Source organism: Meles meles, chromosome 9, assembly GCF_922984935.1.
Source record: "Meles meles chromosome 9, mMelMel3.1 paternal haplotype, whole genome shotgun sequence".
NCBI classification, from domain to species: Eukaryota; Metazoa; Chordata; class Mammalia; order Carnivora; family Mustelidae; genus Meles; species Meles meles.
In genome coordinates this window covers 51,312,190-51,339,555 of record NC_060074.1, presented here as the reverse complement: position 1 = coordinate 51,339,555, position 27,366 = coordinate 51,312,190, and the positions used below count along the sequence as shown (strand labels likewise).

The 27,366-nt window shown below is 41.6% G+C and overlaps 2 protein-coding genes across 19 annotated transcripts in view; one reads left to right on the top strand and one right to left on the bottom strand.

Moving 5' to 3' along the window:
* Window positions 1-2,228, top strand: part of PRPF40A (pre-mRNA processing factor 40 homolog A) — a 55,979-nt gene extending 53,751 nt beyond the window's left edge. For all 8 annotated transcript variants that reach the window (XM_046019174.1, XM_046019173.1, XM_046019172.1 and 5 more), the window contains one exon: window positions 1,182-2,228. In XM_046019174.1, the coding sequence (XP_045875130.1) occupies window positions 1,182-1,274 (93 nt within the window). In that variant the 3' untranslated portion in view covers window positions 1,275-2,228. The remainder of the gene's footprint in view (window positions 1-1,181) is intronic.
* A 5,789-nt stretch (window positions 2,229-8,017) lies between these two features.
* FMNL2 (formin like 2) overlaps window positions 8,018-27,366 on the bottom strand; it is a 316,452-nt gene continuing 297,103 nt past the window's right edge. For 5 of the 11 annotated variants that reach the window (XM_046019155.1, XM_046019164.1, XM_046019158.1 and 2 more), the window contains 10 exons: window positions 26,881-27,083; window positions 25,104-25,338; window positions 23,935-24,003; window positions 23,746-23,826; window positions 22,280-22,409; window positions 19,896-20,059; window positions 18,830-18,931; window positions 16,274-16,372; window positions 15,453-15,576; window positions 8,018-9,919 (listed from right to left, as the gene is read on the bottom strand). In XM_046019155.1, coding sequence (XP_045875111.1) covers window positions 9,810-9,919; window positions 15,453-15,576; window positions 16,274-16,372; window positions 18,830-18,931; window positions 19,896-20,059; window positions 22,280-22,409; window positions 23,746-23,826; window positions 23,935-24,003; window positions 25,104-25,338; window positions 26,881-27,083 — 1,317 coding nt within the window. In that variant the 3' untranslated portion in view covers window positions 8,018-9,809. Of the gene's footprint in view, window positions 9,920-11,770; window positions 11,865-13,434; window positions 13,561-15,452; window positions 15,577-16,273; window positions 16,373-18,829; window positions 18,932-19,895; window positions 20,060-22,279; window positions 22,410-23,745; window positions 23,827-23,934; window positions 24,004-25,103; window positions 25,339-26,880; window positions 27,084-27,366 lie in introns of all 11 variants that reach the window. The other 6 variants (XM_046019160.1, XM_046019163.1, XM_046019156.1 and 3 more) reach the window with 3 other exon arrangements.

Sequence of the window (27,366 nt, the reverse complement as noted above, 5' to 3'; positions counted from 1 at the left end):
GTTGTATATTTCTCAAAAAATAAGTCTTCCATGACTTTTGTTTGTAAAAGTCTTACTTTGTAAGTTGTAAGGAGTACCACTGGACATTTTCTACCTGATTTTTAAGGAGTATGGGACACAGATTGGGGGTTCTCCAGATGTGCTCAGACATCAGTACTACTAAATCTAGTTTCAAAAGGTAGCATTCCAGTAACTTTTAGTAATCATTGTGAGGGAAGAGGTAAGGGCAAAGGTTATAGGAGGGGGACTTCAAGCCAAAATTAACATTTTAATACCAAATTACAGTAGCCTTTTTAGTTTCCATCTGTGTGGGTATGTATATAAGACAGCAAAGTAACACAAGCCTTCTTAGCAGGAGTAATGCCCCTAAATGGACCCATGGAGAGTTTAGTTTAAACTCAAGTTCAGATAAGCCCTGGTCCTCCCGCTGGGTATTGTGATTCCGGTCATACAGAGGTTCTTTTTAAAAAGTGCCCTGGTGAGTTTCAGTGCCCTGGTGAGTTTGAAGCATGCCCTTGGTGAAGAATGAAGATTTCCTGAATACTTAATAGCAGCTTAACAGTTTTCTTCTTTGTAGTCAGTTAAATGAAATCTCTGAATGGAAGGAGGTAGATGAACTATTTTTTAAGGTTGTTTTTTACAAATAGTACAATATTAATTTTTTTGAATTGTTTTTCAGCCTAAGTAATGTCCTCCTCATAAATTTTAAATGTTTTTCCTTACAAATCTTAAGTGTTTATCTAAGGATAGTATGCTCAAAGCATGATACTTTTCTGTAATATAAAACACTTAGAAGGCAACCAAGAAACTACAAAATTAAGGAATATAGTGCCTTCGGTAATGAGCACCTGGCTTTATTAAATGGAAACAAAATGTTTCATATTCATTGGTGTAAGAGGAAGGAAAGAAACCATGGTTTACCATTCTGCCTGATTTATATATTAATGCAAAATGAAAGTAGCACCATATAAAAGTCTTGTCCTGAGTTCTACCCTATAAAACCAGGGAGTAGTTAGCAACTCATTGGGAGGCTTTCGGGAAAAAGCAGTCCTAAATCCTGTGATGGACTTGTTTCTGTGGAAGATAATCCATATATTTTGGTTCCTTTTTCTCAAAGGTTCAATACTACGTAACCTTTTGAGTACTAACATTAAATGTATTTGTATTCAATGTCTTTTCAGGGGAATTGGGATACTTCTGGCAGTGAACTAAGTGAAGGGGAATTGGAAAAGCGCAGAAGGACCCTTTTGGAGCAACTGGATGATGATCAATAAATTATACCAAATATATGTTTACAGTATGATTTAAAGTCGAATTCAGACCAGGGACTCTATTTTAAAGTTCAATTGAAATAACACTGGGTTTTAATTATATCACAGGAAAAAAAAAGTGCATTTAAGTATTGTTATTGTGGACTTTATAAAAAGCAAAGGAAATTGAAAATAACTTTTGATTCTGTATCAAGAATCATATTTTCATACGGTCATAACTGTCTTTCTGTGACCCTTTCATAGGGCACTGCAGGATGGATTAAAGGTGGCAATTTACTGATAACTGCAGATGTCTCTACTTTATTCTGAACTCTGAGTCATGAGGCGATTTGATTTACTTTATAGAAGTTGGATTTTGAAGATATAATGAAAATTTTTTTGATATTTAGTAGTACAAAAAAAGCACCAGCAACTGACAAAACTGCTTTTTTGTGCACTACCCAACTGGTTAAAGCTGATATGATCTTTTATGGTGAACGCAGAAATAGGTGTTCTTGTTGGGAACCTGGTAGACCCTTAACGATAGTGGTGCTAATGAGCACTACTATAATAAAGCCACCATTATTTTTTATGAAACATCTGAATACATTTTAAAAAAGGCTATTGTGAGGGCATTATTTTGAGGTGATGTTTAAAAAGTTAACATCAAATCAATTTGTAAATTAGTTTAAATATATTGCCTTAAGGACCTACTAAAGAATGTGCCACCATACTTTAAGTGATAGTTGCAATATCCTTGTCTGAAACAAAAATCAATGTTGACTTAAACATTTTCTTTAACAGTTGTCTTTTTTTTTTTTTAATCCGATCTTTTCTCATACTTTTTTTCATTGAGGAAGTCTTTTACCTTCCCTACTCACTGAGAAGTATTGACTTCGTGGTACACATTCTAAAGCATTTCTGATTTGAATATTTTTGTACATTTTTATCAATTATTAAACCTTCTCTTCTAGCGTGTACTAGTATTTATTTCTACTTAAACTACTCAGCTCTAAAAAAAGTTGTATGATCATTTAAAGATACTAAATCCTTGAAATTTTGCTTCATCTACCCACATAGCTAGGTTCCTTTCCTTTTTAATATTTAAGAATATTATAAATCAGTACATTTGAGGCCCCTGTAATTTGTTTTTGAACTACAATTTTCCTATAGAAAACTTTAGAGAGGCAATGGTTTGAAGCTAGAATACTCTTTACATGCTAACTTTTGAAGGTTGGTAATGTAATTTATACTATTTTCCTTCAGTGCAGGAGATTTTTTTAATAAGTAAATTTTAGCACATAGTCTTTGGCATTAGATATTTTTTTATTTTGGACACTTTGAGCAATCCTATTTCAAGTTGGAATTTAGAAGAACAAAAATTAATTCATTTTTTTTCCTTCACCATTCTAATGAGTTTGAGAAGTTCAAATGACCAGGACTGCTTTTTCCCATCCCTGCGTATTTTTGCAATTAAATCTAGCATCCACTGTTGAAAGCCTCAAAAAAGGGTGGGGGTGGGGGGATATTTCTAAACTTTTCTCTGCCAAGTCATTTTTCTGCTGTGAAAACGGACATGACTGTGGAAAATGAGAATCACTATCCTTAGAAGATGTGAAGTAATCAAGTTGCTTGCTTAAGGTTAGTCTCTTATTGTATATTAGAACCAAAAAATATAACAACTTTGGCAATCGGGAGTTGCCTAGATTTAATTTTCAGAGGTCTCATAATGAGTTAATATTGCTAATCATGTCAGACACTTGACATGGAAGTCAGTGGCAAAATCTTCAAAATGCATATGATACTGGCAGAAATACTAGTGGTGTTTCATAAGAGAATTTAATTTAGAATCTGTAAAATTTTGTTTTAATTCCATGAATGATGATTTTTTTTAAGTGCAACTTTAAAGTTTTACTTTTTCTATTTAAATAAAAAGTTACTGATATGTTTTAGCATGTCCTCAAAATAGATTTCTGTATTTCTTAGAGATACTGTCTTATCACCTCAGATTCCTACAATACAAATTCAAGTTTCTCTATAGTTCATCCATGGAAATTGTCTGACCTAAAAACAAAACTATTGAATAAATGACTACCCAAACTATTACGACATTATTATAAAAGATGTAATGGAAGTGACTGTAATCCTTGTCTACCTTTAATGATCCCATCAAATGGGATTTAGTTACCAAAAGGTACTGTACAGTCTGAAGTCACAGGTGATGGGAAGATTAGGTTTCTAAATTTTCAGTCTGGTAAAAGCTGAAATGTCTTAGAATATTAGTTCTGTTAAACAGATGTTCAAAAAGGGGTTTGAACAAATGTGTTCAAACAGGAAAGTGGGTTTACTTTTAGATGAGGGGAAGTTACACCTTCAGGTAAGCATCAGACTTTGGTAAATGTTGAGGATTTTTCTTCCCTCTATCATTAATATTAATTATTGGTTAAATTTACTAATACATTTATTATCATAGTAGTCAAAATCAGAATCTCCAATATTTAATGTTTTTTTCTCCCAGTCCAGTAATTCCTATATGGGAAAATTGAATTTGTATGAAAAGTTAGTCAAGTATGATTAATTCTTTGCACTTTCCCAAGTTTGTTTAAATAACTTAATGCTTTTAAAAAATCAGTTCTCCTTTTTTTTTTTTTAAATACAGCAAGGCTATTTCATTATTACCCAGAGCAGCTTCAAAAATACAGATAATTCATGTTTTTCAACAATAAAAACTTCATTTATCCCTCCCAGTAAATTTGAAGATGTTCAGTGCCACATCTTGACTTTTGCTAATTGGGCCTCCTTTTATACAGCTATAAAAATGGCCTAGAGTAAGGCTCTATTCATAGTGGTAGAGTGAAGAAACTGTAAAAAGTGAAATGTCTCTCTGTACATTTTTCTGGAAAGACGGTCCACAATTTTCTTTTACCAAAGGGCCTGTATTCTGTGTTAAGCATTTGCCTGGTTGATCCCAGTTTTCTTCCAGTGTTAAAGGTCAACTCAATGCTGACTAGGCAGCCACTTTTCTTTTTGCATCAGAAAGGGGTAGCCATAAGGGGTTTTGGGGGTTTTTTTGTTTTTTGTTTTGTTTTTAAGCCTAGATGCTATTTGAGAGAGAACCGCTTTCAAACAAATAGTACCCAGGGAAGAGTGATGAATGCTATAAGTTTATAGAATATTTAAGAATATTATGTAATTTAAATGTGAATTACAAAACTAAGGAACCAAATAAACATTTCTAAAAGCAAAATGAGGCAAAGCACATTAATTGCTTGTATCTTAAATCAGACTTTTCTTTTCCCTTGGGGATGTATCTCTCTCAGTATAAGGTACAATTTTAATTCTTTTACATTCTCTTAAGTAAAACCACTCATTTTAAATAAAGGAAAAGCAAAATAATGTCGAGTAATTTTTCATGGAATTGTATTCTAAATAGGCTTATAATTTTACTTTGTGGTTCTGGTAATGGCATATACTCTAATAATTCTTACGTTCTTTATTAAAATCTTACCTTGCTCTTATGTTTTTCAGTTATGTTAACGTAAATGGTGGTCAGGTTCCTTGGAGATGGATTTGTGTTTCATTTACTGTTATATCCTGTGGATTAGAACAGTGCCTGGCACATTGTAGGCCTATACTGAGTGAATGTAAAATAGTTGGCAGATACATTCAGCATCCATGGTACCAAGCAACTGTATTATATGGCTTGAAAAAGCATCATCACAATAAACTGTGCTAACCCACAACTAAAGCCACATACATAATTGAAGTGCACCACTGAAGATGACTTCTAGTGGCTTTATCTTAACTTTTACTACAGAAATTTCCAAAAGCTTGTTAGCGAGAACATACAACTTCCGTGTGGTTTCTGAGTAGGAAAGGAAATCCCTTGTGATGATTTGAAATGTAGCTTTTCATATTCATAAATTAAGATACCATAATAGTTTAAAAGTAGTAACCTTAAGTTTGAAGAGCTAATGTTTAGCTAGGTCAGAGTTAGTGTTAAAGGCCATGCTTGGAAACAGCAACAAAATCCCCAAATTCTAAATTGAGAACTAATCATTTCAGGCTATTTCCAACAAGGGTGAGGTATGGGAAGTGAGATGATTTTGCTGCAAGTACCCACACACTTCCCCTAGCCCTTCCTTTATTTAGCGTGTCTCCCTTGCATAAGTTCCTTAATTGTAGATTTTCTATGCTTTAAAAAAAAAAAACTGGCTATATAAAAATTGCTTGACTCAATATAATTTACACTTCAAGGTCATCTCGTTACTGTTAATGATTGGTAAGTGCCCCAGGTGTTACGGCCTAGGTTGATGTTTGCATTTCAGGGGAACTAGCTAACCCCCACCCCACCCCAGTTTTCATTCATAGACTGAAATAGAGTGGCTGCCTAATCAGATCATAATCCAACTAAGCCATTTCTTGATGCCCTTTTATGCTGTTCCTTGGGGCATCTAAAATGTCTCTATATAAATATACCTTTATTTTCGTCCTGCCTGAAATTTGGTAGGTTTGGTCTCTTGCCTACCTCTCTACAACTTAACAGAAGATTTGTTCTGAAAGGTGAGTAATGATAAGGGGGAACAATTTTCTATTTTCTGTGTTTGTAATTACCAGATTTTCTCTTCTGTTTATATATTGTTCTGATGTAAGGAACCTAATAGCTATATAAAATTAGACCTTTTGTAAATAAATATAATTTATTAGAAAAGATCATCTTTTACTAAGTTGGATTTGTGTCCGCTTTTTCCTTTAAGCACCCCTCCTATGCAGTTCTTTTGTGAGATGCTAGAGGCCCGCATTCTGTTTCCTCAGTGTAAAACTTGCCTCTATAAAAAACTAGATCAAAGAAAGTATATCTACACTTTTTGCATTTGTTTCTTGCTTTGAATTTTTTTCTTGGAATTAGATCAGGTATTAGTTTTTCATTTCTCTTAAAACTATCAGATTAATCCTTTTGCATATACTGAGCTGATCAAATTTAAAAATGTCTTAGGGCTAAGAGCTGTTTTACCAAATATTAAAACTAATAGGTATGCCCATTGTAAAGCTATCGTAAGAGTGTATCTTGCGGGGCGCCTGGGTGGCTCAGTGGGGTAAGCCACTGCCTTCGGCTCAGGTCATGATCTCAGGGTCCTGGGATCAAGTCCCGCATCGGGCTCTCTGCTCAACAGGGGGCCTGCTTCCCTCTCTCTCTCTGCCTACTTGTGATCTCTGTCAAGTAAATAAATAAAATCTTAAAAAAAAAAAAACGTGTATCTTGCAGTCTAAAAAGGTAATTTTACAAAATCCAGTATGTTGAACCACACAGTCTTTGATGGGTATCAAGTCCCCTCCTGTGCTAAGCATTGTTGAGTCATCAGGGTCCCTTGGGCAATCAATGAATTTTAGAATTTAGATGTTTTAGAGGATTGGGAGTTGAGAATAAAGATATTATTTTGAAGTCGCTGGTAATTAAGAGTGGATATTAATGGGCGCCTGGGTGGCTCAATGGGTTAAGCCTCTGCCTTTGGCTCAGGTCATGATCTCAGGGTCCTGGGATCAAGCCCCGCATCAGGCTCTCTGCTCAGCAGGGAGCCTGCTTCCTCCTCTCTCTCTCTCTCTGCCTGCCTCTCTGCCTACTTGTGATCTCTGTTAAATAAATTCTTAAAAAAGTGGATATTAAGGGTATATAATGCCCCACCCATACCTGTCTCATTTTAACTTATTGCTGTGCTTTGGTTTTGAAAACGTTTTGAATTTGTAGAATATTAAAGATACTATTTCTTTTACCATGAGGCACAAACTAGAGAATTTTACTAACTAGAATTTAACTTTACCCCCTCTTTATAAAATAAAGCTTCAACAACATTGTATAACTGTGGTATAGTAAGAAGAGCGCTGAATTGGTAACAAAGGCTTAATACAACAATTAAACTTTATTCGTGCCTAAGAAAGTTTTGAGGGGTGCTTGGGTGACTTACCTTCGTCTCAGGTCATCTCAGGGGGCTGGAATGAAGCCCCAGTTCAGGCTCCTCTGCTCAGTAGGAAGTCTGCTTCTCCTTCTGCTCCTCCCCCACCCCCCCACTTGTGTTTCCCTCTCTCTCAAATAAAATCCTTAGAATGTTTTTAAACAGTTGTTAAGCCACTTGGACAGTTTTCTAAAATACCAAATTTCCTTGCTTTCCTAAAAATATACTGAATGTTGCACAGTCTGATGATTTGGAATTAACAATTAAAAATATCAGCATGTTTGGTTGGGCAGTGGAGGCCAAACTGCTTGTACATACCTTGCCAACCAATGTAGTTGTTGCAGGGTTACGTCTGTGCAGTCCACACGTAACCTATCCGTATACACACAACATCCTCATTAAAACAAATTCGGGGGGTGGGGAGTAACATCTTCAACAAACACCAGTGTTTCTCTGGAAGCAATAAATTGGTAAGTACAATTTTGGAGATGTATCCCTCACTACCAAATCTGTTAGGTTCTTACATTCCATACAGCAAGTGATCAAGAGTGTATCAGTAAGAAATAACTTCTTAGAAAAGTATGTAACACTGGTAAACCCTTCCCACGCCTCCCCCCCCCCCCCATTAAAGTATGTCATTGAAAGACTACACATATTACCGGATAGTAGTGTAAATAGTTTATTTGCTCATATGTCATGAAAAGACCAGAAAAGTAACATGAATTGCTTTTTTATAAAACATTTCTAATATTGCTAAGAAGGCAAGCCCATTAATAAACAGAAAAGAACATGCCAACATTATTGTCTATTTTTTGATTAATAAATAGGCAATTATTTTAATATATGCTTATTAGCATTGAGCTTTGGAAAGCAGCCTGTCATAAAGGGCCAACTACTTGTGTTGTATCATGGTCAAATTGTTTTTTTAATCAAAATCAATGTTAACAGACAAAATCTTGGCATGTTCTTTTTTAAAGTACACATTTATGAAAATGTGCTAGCAGGTGGCAGTTTTAAAAGTAATTTTTTGTAAATAGGTATGCTAAAGTGAAATGTAACTGATCCCTAAACTGTCCTTGTAGTTAAATATATATATTAAAAAAAACCTATAAGTTAAAATAACATTCAGATTGTATAGCACAGGCTGATGCATTTTTAAACAATATTTACAATATTACCCAGAGGCTTAGGTGGGAATTAAAGTGTAAAAACCATAAAAAACTGCACCAATTTTATAGCAAAATATCTGTACATTTAAAAAGAGATCATAAAACTACACATTATCCAAGGAAAATGGGACCTTCACCAAGGGGTTCACATAAGCACAACATAAAATAAGAAACTCAGTGGTTAAATACTATACAATAAACTTTACAATTAATATATTGATGTACCAAGAAATAAGCCAGAAGCAGAGTGTATATTATGTAAAGTACAAATCAGCTTTAGTCCAGTTTTTGACTTTGGAATGGATCAAGTGCCCTGCCAGAGAAGAAGGAAAAATAACAGTGGCTTAGTAGGCCATTTAGTCCTATTATGTATCACTTAAGCTTAATCCAAATGTGAATATTTCAAGCAATTTAGTTTGCAATTCCCCATAAAGCAATGATTCCAAATACACCTCCAGTTTACAAAAAGCGGGGGTGGGGGGGGGGTCGGCGCTGCGATTGTCAGGAGAATAAGGCTAGGTTAACTACACTACTAGCTAGCGGAAGTAATTTGAAATGCTTGATAGAGCTAGTGAACTCCTCCCTGGCTAGCAAGGCACCAATTTCTGTTCTCAAGATAGGCCCATAATGGTCCTCAGAAATCCTAATACTGATTACTGAGATGTTAATTTTAGTGCTAATTAATAAATACATCTGCATTATTATTATTTTAAAAGCTGCCTCTAGCTGAAGAACACAGTACTGCAAAAAAATCTTAACACAAATTTGTATGCCATCATATCCTTGCATTCATTCTGGTGAACTCACAGGGTGTCCTACCCGAGTACAGCAGTGTAGAATGTAAAATGAGACAGTTGAGTGACATCTGTGCCACTGCAATGCATCCTGTTTGTACTTGGCTGGGGCTTGGTTATGGACAGGAGCTTGGTTATGGACAGGAGCTTATGTGACTTTCCTTCTTCCAGGTTGCAAGCTCTTAAAAATAACAAAGTTGATGGGTATGTCTAAAACACAAAAGCAACTTTTTTCCTTAAAAGACATCTCAGCAAAGGAAACCCACAGCAGTTGCATCCATGTTATTTACAACTTATCAGGAAACCAGGGTGTGCCATCATGGGACAATCACAATGGCAGATAATGAGTGTAATACGAAATTTACATTTTGGTTAAAAAATTGGGTAATACACTGGTGTAAAAAGATACCTAATCAAATCAAACCCTATTGCTTTGATTAATCTGAGCAGGTACTTCCACTTTTAGGCACTTGTTAACAAAGGTTGAAAGGAGAGCCCGTCATTTTTAAATTCCTATGTGTTTGCTAAATCTGAGCCCTTAAAATATTTTATCAATGTTCAAGGTTGCGGTTACATGGTTGCACATAAAGTTCATGTGGAAAGTCATTCACATATACTCTCTACTCATACAGGCAGGTCTCAGGTTCACATGGTTATCTCGGCACCATTAACAGAACGCAGGTTCTGATCATCAAAGCGCCGCCTGACACTTCTCCTCACCGCATCGGCTCGTCTGTATGGTTGGTTTCTAAGATCTGTAAAGAGGAGACTATCAGTCAGAGAATCGCAAGCTTTGGTACCACGTGTCTAAGCAAGACAAAGGTCAGCTGGCAGCCAATCAAAGCAGCTTGTGTAGAAGAGTCAGCTAACAGGTCCTTAAAACTCATTGAGTATTTGAGCCAAAGACATGTACTTTGCCCTCAATATTTAAAGCAGGATGTAATACTGCTGTGATTCTGGAACTTTTTAGAAAAATATATAGGAAAGGCAACTGTTCTTGTCACTGGCCAGAGAATCTAGCTGGAGTCTTATTTTGAAATGTTTCTCCAATTGGAAAAAGCCTTGGCTTAGTTCTGTCCTTTTTTTTTTTTTAAACTGGAAACCTGAATATCAATAATTGTAATGAATTTTAAGCTGCAAAATTAATAAACCAACTGCCCTATCATATCTTATCTGGAATTTTAATCACAGGATACAATGTTTATTTTGCAGGCAGAGGTCCCATTATTTGTATTCAGCTAGTATTAGCTGAGGTCTTTTTTTATTTTGTGAAACGCAATGCCCAATCACTAAACAAAAATAATCACTAAATCAAAATAATACTCCATTCCTGTACATTGTCTCCTGCCACCCAGTACTTCCTATTTTTCATTAGAGGGGAGAGTTATTTGGGCCTTCCGGCATTCTCCAATTTGTACTGCAAATGCACAGAATGTTTAAAAATGCCTAATTAAAAAAAAAAACAAAAAACCCTTGTTGAATGAATGACTCAACCACTGCATACTGGTTCAAGCAGGCACTGTTCTAGCAGAATACAGTGGGCTGAACAAAGACATTTTATTCTATGTAAACATTCTTAATAAGAAATCATGCTTTCTTAATGAATACTTAAGGTAGGTAGCCCAGCCAGCAGGTAAGCTGCTTCTGACTGGGTCAGGGTAGGCTGTGTACTCTCCGCCCCCCCGACCCCACTGTTTCATTTACTTAGTATTTATTTCCCTTCACATTGTTGACTTCTGTTAGGAAACATTCTATCTTTGAAAGGGGAAACAAACAACAGAATTTTTTATTCCTTTACCTACTCAGTAGCTTGAAAATGGAGCCAATGGGCCATATCTGGCCTACAAAATGTTTAGATCCCAACTTATACTTTTAAATACAATATCCTGATCTTTTAATAGATAATACTTAAAAAGAGGGTTTCTGACCTCCCTTGGATAACTGGAGGGTCTGGCAATACCGAGCCCAAATTTTCACATGGCAAAAAGAAATGAGCTGAGTGAGTGCTGAGACCCATGCTCTCAGGTTCAGCATAGTCCCCACCAATCCTGACTCCTTGCAATTGGTCATCCTGCCTCACTCTAAATTCAAGGGAAGAATAGTTTTTTACATGCCCTAATCCTCTGAAGCTTCTGCTTCTTGCCCAGAATGATAAGGCAAGGTCAGAATTCCACTTTTGGCTAAGGGTATGGGATGACTTGTAGCTCTATAATTTCTGCGTCTTCTGAACAATTGGGTCTGAAGATCCAAATCGTTCTTCAAAGGCTATAGATCATGTTCCCTGGCCAGGACTTGCTCTCAGTTTCTTCAGATCAAAAGGGGTTAACTGATTAACTCAGAGGCCAAGAAAACAGTAAGGGAAGGACAGCCTAGCACCCAAAGCAAGTATAATCATCAGCAAATACCCTTGCCCAAGCCATCACACTTAATTTGGAAGCAGGCCACAATGAGTCCAACAGAGAGGCTCTGCCTCACATCACTGGAATGTGAGGTTACAAAAACTACTCCCTTGTCAAGACTCTCACCAGTATTACCCTCAGCCATAGACTGAAACCACTGATCTGCATACAGAGAGAGGAGGAAGCTAAGTAAAAAGTGATGCTTGCCAGCTCTGTGTATCCTCCACCACCGGTGTGCTAGAAGAAATCCTTACCCTCGAGTGAACATTTGGAAATTTAGTGATATTATTCTTCTTTAAGGCTAAACAGAAAAAAACAAAAACACAAAATGATGGTTAAGTAAAAATGGGATGAAAATGAAAAGCAATTCAACTTAGTGCTTAACACACCCGGCATGTTAGCCAACAGGGGAGGAGAATGGGAGGTCATTAATACAAGAGGTGTTAGATAAAACAAGGGAAAGATCAGAGTGTCTTCCCACCCAGCTCTCTGACCACCCAAATCCAAGCTGCTTTGAAGTTTGGCTCCAGAATGATAGTCCAGCCACAAAACTGACAGGAACATCAGCTGAGCAGATGACAGTGTTTAGCTTGTTAATAAGCACGGGTGCGTAAGTACGCTGCAGAGCAAGCAACAACGCACCACATCCTCTTGAGATCGTCAGAGCAGAGGAACATACATAACAAGTATAACTCACAGAAGGGTTAATGCCACAAAACAAACACGTAACCTGTTCCATGTCAATCTCAACATGGGAGTTACATAATAGCTATTTCTAATTAGAGTATGGGCTTCCCTTGTCCCTTTTCTAATCAGCTGGACACTGCAAGGTTTCTTATCTAGCCATCAGAAACCAAGGGCAAGCAGTTTACTTCTTGAAAATATTGGGATTTTTTTTTCCTAAGAATAGTGGCATTTTCCAATAATAGGTCTTTGCTATTAGCATTTCTGGATGCCACCCTCCGAACCAAAAAAGCAGGTCCAGATATCATCTCATCACAAGAGAAATACCCTGGATTTGACATGGAACAGAGTCACAATGAAGAAGTGTGAATGAGAAACTATGGGGAGTTCCTAAAGCCTTTGTTTTCACTTTCCGCCTCACAGCCCTGCTCCAATGTGGAACTGCTGGTAACCGAACTTGGGCATGACACCCAGAAGGAAAAGAGGCTGGGTATAACGTTATGGATTGCCTATATCAACTTATACAGACTTCTATGCGCCAAGGGTTCCTTGCTTGAACCGTGAGCTCCACACTGTGGATGATGGTATAGATGATATAAGACAGTTAAGAAAGACCCAATTTACAACTGTGTGGTTCACAGTTCTTTCTGCAAATCATTTTTCAACTTCTGGGCACTTTGCATTCCTGAGCACCTGCATACAGCTCATATTATTATCAAAGCATGCTAACTGAATACAGAAAGGAGGCTGGTTTAATATCTGTAAACCTATTAAAACACAGCAAGTGCTCAATAAATGTTAGGTATTGTTAGTTATTAATGTAATGTAATGTTATTAATGACTATCATTTTGCACTCAAAGGCACTAGCCCAAAAGCCTTATAACCACTCAACTGCTGATCCTCGTGCTAATTCTCAAAAGTCATGCTCTATTTACACTATTGTTCTAAAAATTTCTACAAGCAATTCTATTATTTCAACTCACACACACTCAGACCACCACAGGCATCTGGATTCACAGACAAGGGAAAGTGGCAGTGAGTGAACAGTACGACAGACGCGCAAAACCGTGCAGTGTGAAGGCAACATAAACTACAACATGGCGGAGACGGAGATGCCATGCTAGCATCTTGGGGAGTCCTAGCAGACATACAGAGGGACATAAGAGGTAAAAAAATCTGTAGCAACCTTTTAAGAGCATCGGGTGAGAAAGAGTAATAGTTTAGTAATGGTATTCCTCAGTAAGAACAGGTTCGCAGAAAAATCGAGAGCCACGCTTGGCGGTGCGAGCAGTAAAGGGCACAGTCTTCAGCACTGCATTGAAAATGACAGCCAAATAAGACAAACAGAAGAGAGTAAAAAGCCAGGATCTATCACATTAGTACACAGTTAGTGCTTTGTTAATCATACCTGGAGACGGGGAAAGGCAATGTACACCCAAGTGAGTTCATTAAGTCTAAAACAGTTCTCAGTCTGGGGCTTGGCGGATGGAAAACGGAAAATATTTTAAAGAGAATAAAAACTGTAGGATCTGTAAGCAGATACTCATTCACCTCCAACAGCAGCTTAACGATGAGATCAGGCAAATAGAAAATGTATATTTTGCTCATTTGACAAGCCAGGGGTCACTGAGATGGAGAACAGCCTGCTGGAAAAGGAGCTCTTGCTGTTCGAGGCTAGATGCTTCTCTCCCGACAAGTTAATCCTATTGCGGCATTGAGTCAAATAGGTGCTCAGCCCCAAAAGACCTGCTCTTAGTCTTGCTGAGAGCGGAGCAGCTCCCTCCGTGCCAGGGAAACAAAGTGAGGTGCCCAACAATGAGGGACTTTACCTGAGGGGCCATGTGCAAACCAATGCAGAGTGAATGAGGGCAGGCACGCGCGTACAGACTGTGTGTGCGCCATATGCAGACACAGGCATGTTACCAGCCACTTACCTAGCCACTGACGACTGAGACCGCTTTACGCTAGGCCACAAACTCTTACTGACTTCCTGTTAGTGATCTATGTACCTATTTTATTTCCTTGGGTCTGAACTGGTGAAAAAAAATGATGGTTTTGGCATTGGGGATCCCTAATTATGATGGTAAGCTATTCACAAAAAAATGAGAAATCAAAATTCGGAGAGTTACATTCTTAAAGAATTAGCACAGCTGGGGACATGTGACTAATGTGTACTTGAGGTTAAAAAGTTGTTAGTTTTGGAGGTGGGTGACAATGATACTCTGGCTATGTTTGTTTGCTTTATTATAGAGTCCTTATCTTTTGAAGACACATACACTGAAATATAACTAGATGAAATGGTAGGTCTTAGATCTGCTTCAGAATAACCCCAGAGGCTGGGGAATGGGGAGCAGGTAGAAGCAGACACGTAACAAGACTGGCCATGAGTTGGGAATTGTTAAAAGATAACTCCTTGGGCTGTTCTCTGTACTTTTGCAATCCGTATTTTTAAAATTCTCTACAATAAAAAAGTAGCAAGTATCTTGGAAGCTAAAAAAAAAAAAAAAACAGTATTCATATGCAACAGACATGAAAGTCACCTGCAGCCAATGCCACAGACAGTAGTGGCTCCAACTATTGTCCCAACTGTAAGAGAACGCAGAATCTCTGGAGAATGGATTCAAGCAGCAAGCATTAAGCTACAACTTAATCAGACAAGGACCAAGCTGGGTTAGACACTACTTATTCCCAGCTAAGCAGCCTGAGAAGCCTGTTGGCCTATCAGAACGAAAGCTCTAGCTCCTGATTTCCTCTTGTCTTCAGTTACTTTGAATGAGTAAAAAAGGCTTTTAAAGAGCATGCTGGAAAAACCTGCACTGACGGTGGTTAGTTCACAACCCTGCATGGGCCTTGTCTGTGGTACTTATTAATCAGGTAGGTGGGTGGGAGGGGCCCCAAGGTAGAAAACGGAGCAGGAACTAAACCCAAGACAGTGGAAAACCATCAGGAGGAAGCGCCTGGTGAAATCTGCGGGGTTCCAATGATAATGAGGAAAGAGTTCTCAGAGAGTGCTGGGCTTTTCTGACAGGCTACTAGAACTCTACTTCCAACACTAGCATGGAGTCCCTCCCTGTAATTCTGGATCTGCATCAAGTCACCTGAAGACTTCATAAATTCTGAACAAAAGCACAAGCTGTGGAAGGGGTCAACTATGGGCAGGATCAGTGGGGTCTCTACGGGTCACTAGGAGAAAATATCTTTTACCTGTGATAATGTCTTCAATGGCACCATCTTTTCCTTCATACACATGTCTGTTATCTTTCACTTGTCGCCTTCTCAATTCTGCAATTAATTCCTGCTGCTGCCTCTTTGATTTGTGGGAAGGAGACTGAGGAGAAAGAAGGATGGCAGAGATGAGTGGGACCAGCACCCACGAGGGGCTTGAGAAGATCCAAACTGTGTCTGAGCATTCTGTTACCAACAAGCAGCCCCATCCCAACATCCTGCTCAGAGAAACACTCAGAAAACTTCTGGGGGGGTGGGGGGAGGGAGAGAACTTTCTGGGAAAACCACGCAGAACTCCAGCTGGCAGCAGCGGGAAGCCTGGATTGTCCGGCCACAAGAGATAGCTGGGGACAACCATCCATTTCTCGAGCTTTGGTGCAGAGGATGGGGATGAAGAACACCCTGACCTCCAGCCCTTGTGGCCTGCACCCAAGCTGCTTCCCTCCTGAGAATCCTCCATCCTGTTCCTTGGAGTAAAGCAGCCAGCCATGGAGGCTGTACCAAGGGCGACCCCATGAAGCCTTCCCTGGGCCCCCCGCAGGTCCTCATCAGGCTATCTGGCGTGGCCTTGCTGTACAGCCACAAGACTTAAGTTCCTGATCTCTGTACGCCCGGAAAAGCTGCACACACCTGTTCTTCGTCTCTTTCTACTGTTTGCGGAACAAAGAAGGAACAACAAATCCACAAGCCCCACTTGCAAGCCCTAGCAGAAAGCCGTCAGGCTTGTGTGCAGGTCTGGCATTCGCCCCCGTTCCCTGCTGGCTCAGACGAGGCCGTCTCAGGCCCTGGCCACGTCTCACCTTTGGATCCTGCTGCTCCATCAGAGCTTCCTGCTCTAGGAGTTTTTCCATGAGGGCTTGTTCCTGCTTTTTCCTCAGCTCATTTTCCTCTTCTGCTTGCTGGGCAAAGTCAAAGGAACCCAAAGATTGGTCAGTGGAAATGACAGTCATTGAGGTATTTTAAAGTCGCTCCTAAGAGAATGTTGGTGAGTCACGCATCAGAGCGGACAGGAAGGGACAAGATCTACATTTGGGCTTATCCGGGACTCTGATCTGGGCTTTCCCTGTTGGTCTCTATCACATCTCCTCAACATCCACCAATCATGATGTACCTTGTCCAGAAATCCTCTCCTGAGGACCACCCCGCCCCCACTCACACTGCTTCCAGGCAGCTCTCCTCTGGGATTTCCATGCAAGCTTGTTTTGCTTCCAGAACCTGTCCACCTACCTATAGTTTTTCCAAAAGCAAGAGTTCAGATTCCTCTCCTTCTGTCCATTGTTAGGGGAAAACCTCCATTCCCTTGCCTCCTATTTCCTCCAAGGGGTCTCACCCCACAGCTCACTCCTTCCCAAGGGCCACAGAGCGACTAGTCTGATGAGTTTGGGATAGGAAATCAAGACAGGCTCACCTCTGCTCAGCCCTCTTGCACATTCTCTGCTTTGAAGCCAGCCTCCCTAAAGAGACTTCTAACGGTCTCGCTGTGAAGCATTAGAGTCAGCTATGTAGTTTAGGGCTCAGGTAGAAGCTCACAGACACGCACCACACCCTCCAGTCCAGCTAGTATCAGGAATAAAGTTTGCATTTTGGACCCCTTTACTTCCGCCTTAAGTTACATTCTGGTTCAGACTTGGGAAGCAAAAGGAGGGATGACATCCTACAACCCCAGTGTCTGCCCAAAAGGTCCCCAGGTCACTGTTAGCCAGGGAGTCATTCATCGTGCAGTATCTATGGCCAGTAAAACACCCCATACCGCTGCTGCCTGACGGAGACCCCTCGGAGCCTGCTAACAGGACACGGGGTGAAATGACAATGTGGAAGGGGCTCACTGACAGGCTCTGACCTGTGCCACCCCACACAGATCACCAAGGAACTTCGTTTTTTCCTTTGCTATACCCCTGCTGAAGTATCGGGCTTTGGGACCAACCAGACCCACTTCCCAATTCATATTCTACAATGTAAAAATAGCCCATATTTTTCTCTACAAACCTCAGACACACAATTTTTTATGTGAAGAAACGTGGTCCCAGCACATAACAAGAATCACTGTGAGTAATGTCTGCAGGACACAGGCATTTCCAGCCAGTGAACCCCGAGCTCCATGGTTAGCAGTGGCTGGGGACCAGGGACCACCTCCAGCGTCCTACGCACGGTCTCTGTCCTGTGTTTGGGTTCAGCCTCCCTTCCCCTTCTGCAAACAGCTTGTGACATCACTGCCACACGAAGCCATGCTGACAGATAAAGAATGTAACCTTCTGAATTTCAGAAAAAGGCCAAAGAACAATTCTGGAGCTAGAGAAGTGACCCACTGTATCCAAGAGGTTGTTTCTCAAAAATGGATGACCTGGGCACCTGGGTAGCTCCCCCGCATCTGCCTTCGGCTCAGGTTATGATCCCAGGGTCCTGGGATCGAGCCCCACATCAGGCTCCCTGCACAGTGGGAGTCTGCTTCTCCCTCTCCCACTTCCCCCAAACCTGCTCATGTTCTCTCCCTCAAAATAAATAGAATCTTAAAAAAAAAAAAAAAAAAAAAAAGCCTCATCCCTCCTCCCCTATAATCACACTCCTCCTTCCTCCACCAACGCTACTGAGGTTATACTTAGACAACCTTGGCGCGTACAGCCTGCAATGTCTCCTAAGGGCACTAACAGCCTCTAACAACCACCTCCCCCCACCCCCCTCCACTTACTCTTTCTCAAGGAACAAATTCTTCCAACACATGCCTCTTTGGGTCACATGCGTTTTCAAGACCATAGCTCTGGATTGTGTCAAACAGGCTATTTAAAGGAAGGGCCACTGTTGGTCCAGATGAGGAAACAGACAGCAAGCATTCTTCCTAGCACCATCTTTCAGTCCACGCCAGAGAAATATTGGTCTAGATGACCTAATGGCTTGGGCAGGACACGCGCAAGCAGGATGTCCCTGACCTCAGCTACAGTACCCTTGCCACAGGCCAGAGACCCCTCCTTTCACCTGTCCAACAACCACATGGGAAGCCTGGAGTTTCTAAGTCCTTCACCCTGCCCCCACAGGAGTGAACAGTCAGTGAGGAAGGGATGGTCCTGGAGTGTCTTCACTTGCCCCAAAGGGCAGCCAAGAGCTTTTGCCTTTAGGCTGAACCGCAGGCCTAGCTGGCTGGAGACAGGGAGCTTGGTGGGCTGAGGGCCCCAGGAACATGCAGCCCCCACAGGAGTAGAGCATGTTCAGACTCACGCTGACCTCCCAGACCTGCCGCCTGAAGGAACATGGGAGGCCGCCACACAGCAGCGGAGACCAGAGAGCAGACGCAGGTCTGGGAGGACACCCACTTGACGACCAGCACCAAGGAAGGCTTGAAAGGACCCCACACTCCTATTTACCTTATAGGCTTTCACAAACCGGACAAAGACGGGAAAGAAGACAGAGGGTGGAGTCGTCTTGGGGTTTTCTCCAAAATACTTCACCACATCATCAAAAGCATCCTGTAAAGAAGCAAACTCCTCAAGTTTCATCAAGTCCAGCATGTGCACCTGACCCCCAGGGGAAGAACAGCAGGGGGGATCCACCGCCACAGCGTTCCTGCGGCCCCTCACACCCCCACGACCCTCTGGGGCCTCCTGTATCCTCTGAACGCTGAGGCGAAGGTGAGCAGAAGGCAACAGTGCCACATGGGATTCATCTCGGGGACCAACTGTGTTTCTACATAAGGTCGCTCTCTCTCTCTCTTTCTCTCTCTCTCTCTCTCTCACACACACACACACACAGACACACACACACTAGGAACTACCCCTTTCAAGAGCTTCCTAAGGCCATGGAAGACAAGGGTTAGAAGGGATCTCAAAAGTCACCCCGACTCCGATCCCCGCTGGCTGCTTCAACGCTCCTTACGGTGTCCCCACTCAGGGACACTCACATCTCTACTTGAACGCTTTCCTGGTGCAGGACAGCCTCGTTTGGGAGCCATCCCACCCCATCTGCGTTGAGTCCCCACCACACTCTGTCTGCCCTTCTGTGATGGCGTGCAGTCCGTTTGGGCTATTTTTCAAGGGTGTAAACTTAACTCCCGGGGTAGCATGAGATTTCGAGGTCAAGGCCCACAGAAACCCAACACGCCAGGAAGGAAAAGTGTTTTGCGAAGCACAGGAACGACACACACTGGCCAAAATGAATCCTGGCCTCACGCAGAGGGAGCCTAGGAGTGAGAGGGGAGGGGCAAGAGAGAGGGAGGACCTCTACAGAACAGGGTGAAGACTCCAAATCAGAAGAGGACAGTGAACAGAACAGGGACAATATTCAGAAAGAGCTCACCCAAGGGAGTCATTAGCTAAAGAAGAAATCCACCCTCAGCAGACGGAGGGTAATGCCCGCCCAGAGCCAGGCCAGCACCCAAGTAGGTTTAAGGGATCCAAACACGTCCCTGTGTGTGTCCAGGGCACAGCTACTTACCTGTGCAATCTTGGCGTCATCCTGCAGCTTCTTCAGCTTCCCCTCATTGTTGAGGATGAACTCCTTCAGCAGCGTGTTGTGGTCGTGCATGGTGTACTCCCTCTTGGTTAAGTCCATGCCCCTCTGGAGCTCCTTGACGTCCAGTAAAACATTCTCGAGGGACACTGAAGCAGAGACAGCAATGTCCCGGTAAGTGTCAAAACCACAGTGAGTCTGGCTGGTATGCCCAGTTCTCAGTGGATTCCTAGGGTCACTAGACCTTTCGGAGCAGAGACCTTACCATATGAATAACTTACTAGTGCTCGCTACCCTGCACTGCATTAGCTTCCATATATGCACTAATTCATTTGCACTATTAGCTCGATTTGCCAACAACAACAACAAACAGCATAAACAGGTTACGTGGCCTGCCCTACATCGTACAGCTAGAAGGTGGCCAAAATGGAGTTCAGAGAGCAACCACGGACTCCACATCCTGGGACTATACCCAGCTATCCCATTTCTCTTACGGGAGAGGAGAACCTATTGGTCTGTAGACTCCTTAACTGTGTGGCCGCCCAAGATCAGATCATCCTACACTCTGACCTCATTTACATTCCTGTGGCTTTCCAGCAGGGGGCAGCATTGAGATGTCCAAGTTGAGTACCATTGCCCACCAGAAACCAAACAATCCTGGACAGCCTCTTTTCCTCAAAGAAGCCTTCCCTGCTTCAGAAGGGTTTCTCAGCACCATCCTTTCCATCTGCTGTGTGGCCACCCTCCCGGAGCAGGTACCTTCCTGGTACCTTCTGGGCCCTCCCTCTGACCCCCTGCAGCCCAACTCAGCTCTGCAAGTGGATGAATTCCATGAGGCAGTCAGGTTTTTCCCTTGCTAGACTCACAGTCTTACTCAACCTTGACTCCTCAGTGCTTAGGACAGTGCCCAGTACACGGCAGGGTCTCCGAAAGGCTCACTGGGTTGGCAAAGGAGTGAGGGTATAAAGATTCCATGTCAGTTTACCTAGCAGCCAGAGAACAACTCAGCCAGAGAACCTCCGTCTCTCCACCTTCCCTGACTGATTTTTTCCAGTGCTTCTGGGGAATCGCAGTTGGGCCAAACAAAGCGGCCAAAACAAAAATTTTGGCTGACAGAGTGTTGCTAATTGTGATGCTAAAGAATCCCTAATTTAGGCAAAGAGAAACCTGGAAGGAGGAAAATCACTGCCTCCTGAGCCCTCAGCGGGTCCTCTCAGCCTGCACCTCACAGCCCTTCAGGGTCAAAACATCAGTCCCGCCTGCCACTGTCCCTCCTGCCTGGGCGCCTCCACTAGGACTCCCTGGGCATCTGTCCCCAGTTAGCACCGAATCATGTCTTTCATTCCCTGGCTCATTTACCTCTGCCTCCCAGCAATTTGCTAATGAAAACTCGATTATATTCATAAATGCACAGGTTGCAATGGACATGCAAACTGTTACAATAAAATCTGAGAAATCTTGTGTGCGAGAGTGGTGTGGCGGCATGTTCTGTGGTAACAACACAAACGGAGCAGCCGTTTACCTTGAGGAAGTCAGAGGAAGCCTTGCCCACAAAGATTTGATTCGCTAAGCCTGAAGTAGGCCCCGGGAATGTGAATTTATAATAAACACCTTGGCTGCTCAGGGTTCGAGATCCTAATGTGAGAATTCCAGTACTTAACCAACTCTGGGGTCAACGTGCGTCCGGTTCCTTTTTCTAGCTGAATGGTCTCTGGAGAGGACACGCTACATTAGACACTACACCAAGTGAGAAGATATGGGCTCTAGTCCTGTTTCTATCATGTTCTCCCCTTGTGACCTCGGGCAAGCTATGGAACCTCTGAAAATGTCAGTTTTCTCACCTGTAACTCGGGGATACCATTACGTACCCCTTATAGCCCAGCTACCCCAGAATCACTTGATGATTTAAATGAGAAAATGCTATGGCAAAGTAACAGCCCAAAGTACTAGTAATTTAGCTTGTGCTCATGCTGAAGGCACCAATGCGGGGAACTACCACACCTGAGCAAGTGGGACAGCACAAAATCAAACTCAAGTGTTTCTTCGGGGGTGACTTTCAGATCTTCACTCTCTTTTTTCAACAACAGCAAGACTAAGAAGGACACTGAAAGGAAGAGGTGAGTGGCCCAAGGTCCAGAGCCCCGACTCTGTACAGAGGACGCAGAGAGGTCTCCCTTGTGTCCCTAGTTGCTATGGCTCCCAGGTGTGGGCAACACCACAGCCTACGCACCTTGGCCAAGAGCTTCAGACTTTCGCTTTGCCTTTCAAAGGGGTTCCGAAGACCGGTCAAGCAGAGGATGGCTCCCCCGGGACCTGTGATTAAAGGCACCTGATCCCCAAGGGTAGCAGGAAGAGCCAAAGCCAAGTACCTGCGGCAGCTTTCTCCACATAGTGAAGCTCGTTATAAAACAGGGACACTTGGTGATATTTCTCTTTTACCACATTTGAAATGTAGTGCAACAGTGTTTGCTTTCGGTCTGTCGACTTTGTATCTAAGAGCTGAAAACAAAAGGAATATGGGTTAGAGTGAACGAGGATGGGGAGCTTGCCCCTTCTACTCAGAGTACAGCACCCCCAAAGTGGACCCAAAAATCCCACCATGGGAGGGTCAAGCCTGGACATGTTCTTCGCTAAACCAGCCCACTGACTTGTAAAGGAGACCCCAGGACTTCTCTCCCGGGGTATGTTCGGTGTCGGGGACGATTCCAGCACACATCTCCATTCCCCTGAAACCACCCCACCGCACATCTGCCACACTACCTCCTCTGGCTAAAAGGTGGGAAGCCCCCAGTTTGAGGGCTTTCCAGAGTGAAGGAGCCGAGGAGTGAGCATGAACCGGCGGGCGTGCAGGTACTGCCCACAAGGCAGGACTCCCACAGCGCAGTTCACACGATTCTAGCGCAGCTCGTTCTCCTTCCCCAGCGTCCATGACACACAGCAGCTGGGCTTGCCACACGTGCCCCTCTTGGGCTAGAACTGGGACTCAGCTGGACACTCCCTACCAAACAGCCATGTCTCCCCAGGGCTCGGGACTCAGCCCACTGCCCAACCTCCTCATGTGGAAGCCATGTTAGCCCTGCACAGCCTTGGGGGAGAGGATTCCACGGAGGATTTTCTCCAGACCTGCCCGTCTAAACCAGATGACTGAAAAGCTGCACACTCTTTTCCATCCAGAAAAACAATATTTTATATATATATATATATATATATGAATGACAAATATGTATTTAGAATATATACACGTTTAGAAAAAATATATATAGAGAGAGAGAAAATACAGAAAAGTAAAAAGAAGCACTTTGAAAAAAAAAATCCCTATTTCTGTCCAACCTCTCTGTTAATATCTTAACCTACTTCCATTCAGTTTTTTCCTACATATTTTACTTGGGTGAACTCAATCAGTCCACGCAATTTACACCCTTTTCCAGACACAAAATTATCCATTCCTCTGAAAATTCTTCACAAACATTCTAAGAGTTAAAGAACAGTTTACGATATTAACTATTATTATAGTTAATAATTTCCCAAACTGTTAGATCTTCATATTGTTGCTTATTATCTGCAATTATAAAATAAATAAAGCATTCATAATTCAGATTCCTGAGGAGAGAGTCCTAGACATGGAAACACAGGGTCAAGGCATGAGGATTTTTAAGGTTCTAAGTGCTCACTGCTGAATGATGTTCCAGAAAAGTTATACCAAATGATCCTCCAACTAGCCCACAACCTTCATCAAAATATCCTACCCTCATTTCCCAGAGCAGACTCTGGGACTTGGTCTCTGCCAACTGTTTTGCCCTTTGTAGAACTCTTGTATTTCTTTTAGTTCACTCACCAGATCTAAACTCTGAAGTTTAAATCCATAAACTGCTCCTCGTTTACTGCTATTCATATAGTTTCCAAGGGCCAAGATGATCTGCAAAAAAAGAGAGAGAGAGAGGCCCATCAGTAGAGCATCCCAGGCCACGGAATTCAGCGACAAGTCAGCTCTTCCCTACATGTATATGAGGAAAACTTCACTTGCCTCCAGAATTTTCTTGAGTTTTTGGGACGACTTTATAGAAACAGATGCTGCTATAATTGAGTGCAGTTGCTAGATTCCATTCAAAGGAAGGACGGGGAGGGGAGAGAAAAAAAGAGACATGTTAAAAATAAGAAACTCTAATTAGAAACTAAAATTTAACACAGAAGAAACACACCTGCATTTAGATTAAAGCTTTAATGTTGAGATTCTATTTTTCCTCAATGTAACAAATTTATGGTGTCCTGCTAGGGTCTTAGGCAACCGTATCTTCACATGCAAGCTCTTCTCTCGAAGTATTTGAAATGAGAAGAAATGTCAGAACTTGCTCATCACAAAATCTGTGACTGATGGGACTCGGAGCTTGGAGTCAACAGCATTTTCTAGCAGAACTCAATCCCCTGCCCACTACCTCGACCATGTAAGACAATGCATTTTTAAATCAACGGAGCTGTCCAGGAATGAAAACAAAAGAGCAAAGGAATATGATCACCCTCCAGAAGTCCTGAGAACATGTTGTGAACAGACATGCTACTGTAATCAGTAATTAACAAAAGTATATTTAGAAACAGAACTGGGAAAGAACTATTTATGATATTTATGTTTATGACATTCATAAGTCTGTATCAGATTAACACAATGAAACAAGAGATGGTTGGCTACTATTTTTCCATCACCATGGTGTATTATAACACACTGCCAAGGGAAAAAGACTCCTATGGTAAATTTATAATGCTCCCAATTGAAGCCAATGAGTCTGTTCATTAAAGATACAGGATCATTTTTAAAAATGAAAGTAACATTTTCAGTTTTGCCAACCCAGTTAGTCAGAGGACTGGTGTCTTCGGGAGGGGAACAAGTTTGAGAAAATGATTTTCCTAGTCCCATGTATTGAAGTGGAAACCCAGAGGGCATCCATACACACAGTGAATGGCATTCTATGGAGGAGTATAGCAATATGGAAAATGGAAATTCACCATTTTCACATTCAGTTGGCATATACAATGTGAAAAAAAAAAAAAAAGGCCAAAATAAAAATGCAATCTAGAAAGTTCTGGGAAGGAGTCTTCACAGCCCAGGGTGTGAAGTACAATTCTAGAAGAGACTAAAAAAGAAAAAAATGATTCTATATCTCTTTGGACCCTCTCCCCCACCAGAGCTGGTCCACTCACAGGAGTCAGCATCTGAATGCTTTCCGCAAAGTTCCCAATGAAGGCCATGATGGTCATCTTCTGCATGAGTCTCTCAATTTTACTGAACTGCATCATGAACCGGTCTTCATCTGACAAGTTCTCCAGGGGCTTCCTTTCCCGCTCATAGAGCCGAAACACTTTCACCTCGTTCTCAGTTGGCAAGAACCTCATCAAACACTCTACGAAGTCTACAGGCAACGTCTTCAAGTCAAATCTGAAGATAGATGTGGACATGTCAGTGTTAGAAAACCTCCTACCCATTCAACCACACCACCATTTGGTCTGCTCATCAACCACCAACACAATGAACTGATGATGTCTACAGCTAAACGGTGAAGATACCACCTGGTACTGGCTCCTGACCACCCAACGAGCAGCTTCGGTGGTCCTTTCTGAGAACCCAGACCTTATCACAACAGCCATATATGGATTTTAACCTAGTACTACAGTTCTAAGTCTCCAGAAATCAACAGTAAATGACAGGAAGAACATAAAGAAAGGCTGAAGCAACTGATGGTTAAGGGGTTCAAGGACACGGTTCTTAAGGCATATGAAGTACTGCTAATTAGCGACACTGATATTACACGCACAATTGCAGACTAGCTGGTAAACTCTAATATTTTTCAATTAAACCAACAGCCTGGGCTATTTTCTCTACATTAGAAAATAAATGTATCCAAATGCCTGTACTAAATGGATGTTTTGGCTTAAATGAATACATCCCTTGAAGGAGTATCGGGTCTTTTTTTGGCTATATGCTCAATTTGAACAGAATATTTGCTACAATCTCTGTTATCTTCTGTGGACAATCTTTGTCCAGCAAAAATAACAATTACATCTAATCATCAAGATGAATATAGCATATATAGATTAAAATCCAGAATGCCTATTATGTTTGAACATCAGACATCAGAACAGAATATAGGATACACTGGACTATTAGATTTTGATCCCGACTGAGGACACAAAATTGGAACAAATGATTTCTGAGGGTCATATAGTCCCCTAAGAATCTTTTACCAAAATTTATAACATTTAAATTTACCAGTTTAAAATGGATTCATTCCTAACACACCTAAAATATTTGTTCCTTGTCATATTTGAAAGTCATCATGGCCACAAGAAGGGCAGAAAGATTCCTCTCATAGAAAAGTAAATAAAACAAATGCTTCTCTGCAGTTCAGGATAAGAAAAGAACTGAACGTTAAAATTTCCCAAAAGCTACTAAGAGAAACAGGAATCACATTCCTATTGTAATGAATTAAAATATGCATCTGTATCACATTTGCATCTGGCATTGAATTGTATCATTCCACAAATACCATCAAATTTGCATTCAACAAATCAAGAGAAAATTCAGATACTCCAGAGCAAACAGACAGTCTCTCCTTTTTCTTAGCATCCGTAATTCTCCACTCCTCATAGGTATGAGTTGCTGGAAAGCAAACCCAGTTAACAATGTTAATGAAGTTAAAAAATGACGTCACAATCCAGTTGTTACTCTTCTAAAATAGTTTTCACTCAAGTACAGCACTCCCAAGGGTGATTTCTGGCCTGCCTCCTTAGTGCTAGCATTCCATTCAACTCTGAAATCACACATACATAACAAGGGAAAACTTTGGTAGGTGGACATCAAGAATTGTTCCATCTTGCCCTACTGTTGAGATATTTCTGTTATCTACAAATCATAACTTCCTTATTTTTATTTTTACCCTAAATTCACTAGGTTGAATGTTCCAGAATGTCCTGAACTTACACATGTATAGCTTTACATATCTCATCGGCGGTCTTTCCAGCTTTCCTTAAAGTTATGGCAAGATTTTTGGCCCTATTTGCTTCTAGTAATGTCACTTTGTTGGATCCCTTCTGTGTTATCTTCTGTTTGCTTGAAGACAGATCAATGGCAGGACCTTGGGCTTTCGTCTTAAATATTTCTTCAAATTCATCCACATTTAAATCCTGGAGTAGAGAGGAATGAAATAGGCAAACCGGATTACACTTAAAAATTAAGTAGGAAACCATTCTGACAATTTCTTTTTTTTTTTTTTTTAAGATTTTATTTATTTATTTGACAGACAGAGATCACAAGTAGGCAGAGAGGCAAGCAGAGACATGAAGGGAAAGCAGGCTCCCTGCTGAGCAGAGAGCCCAATGCGGAGCTCGATCCCTGGGCCCCGAGATCATGACCTGAGCTGAAGGCAGAGGTAACCCACTGAGCCACCCAGGTGCCCCATTCTGACAA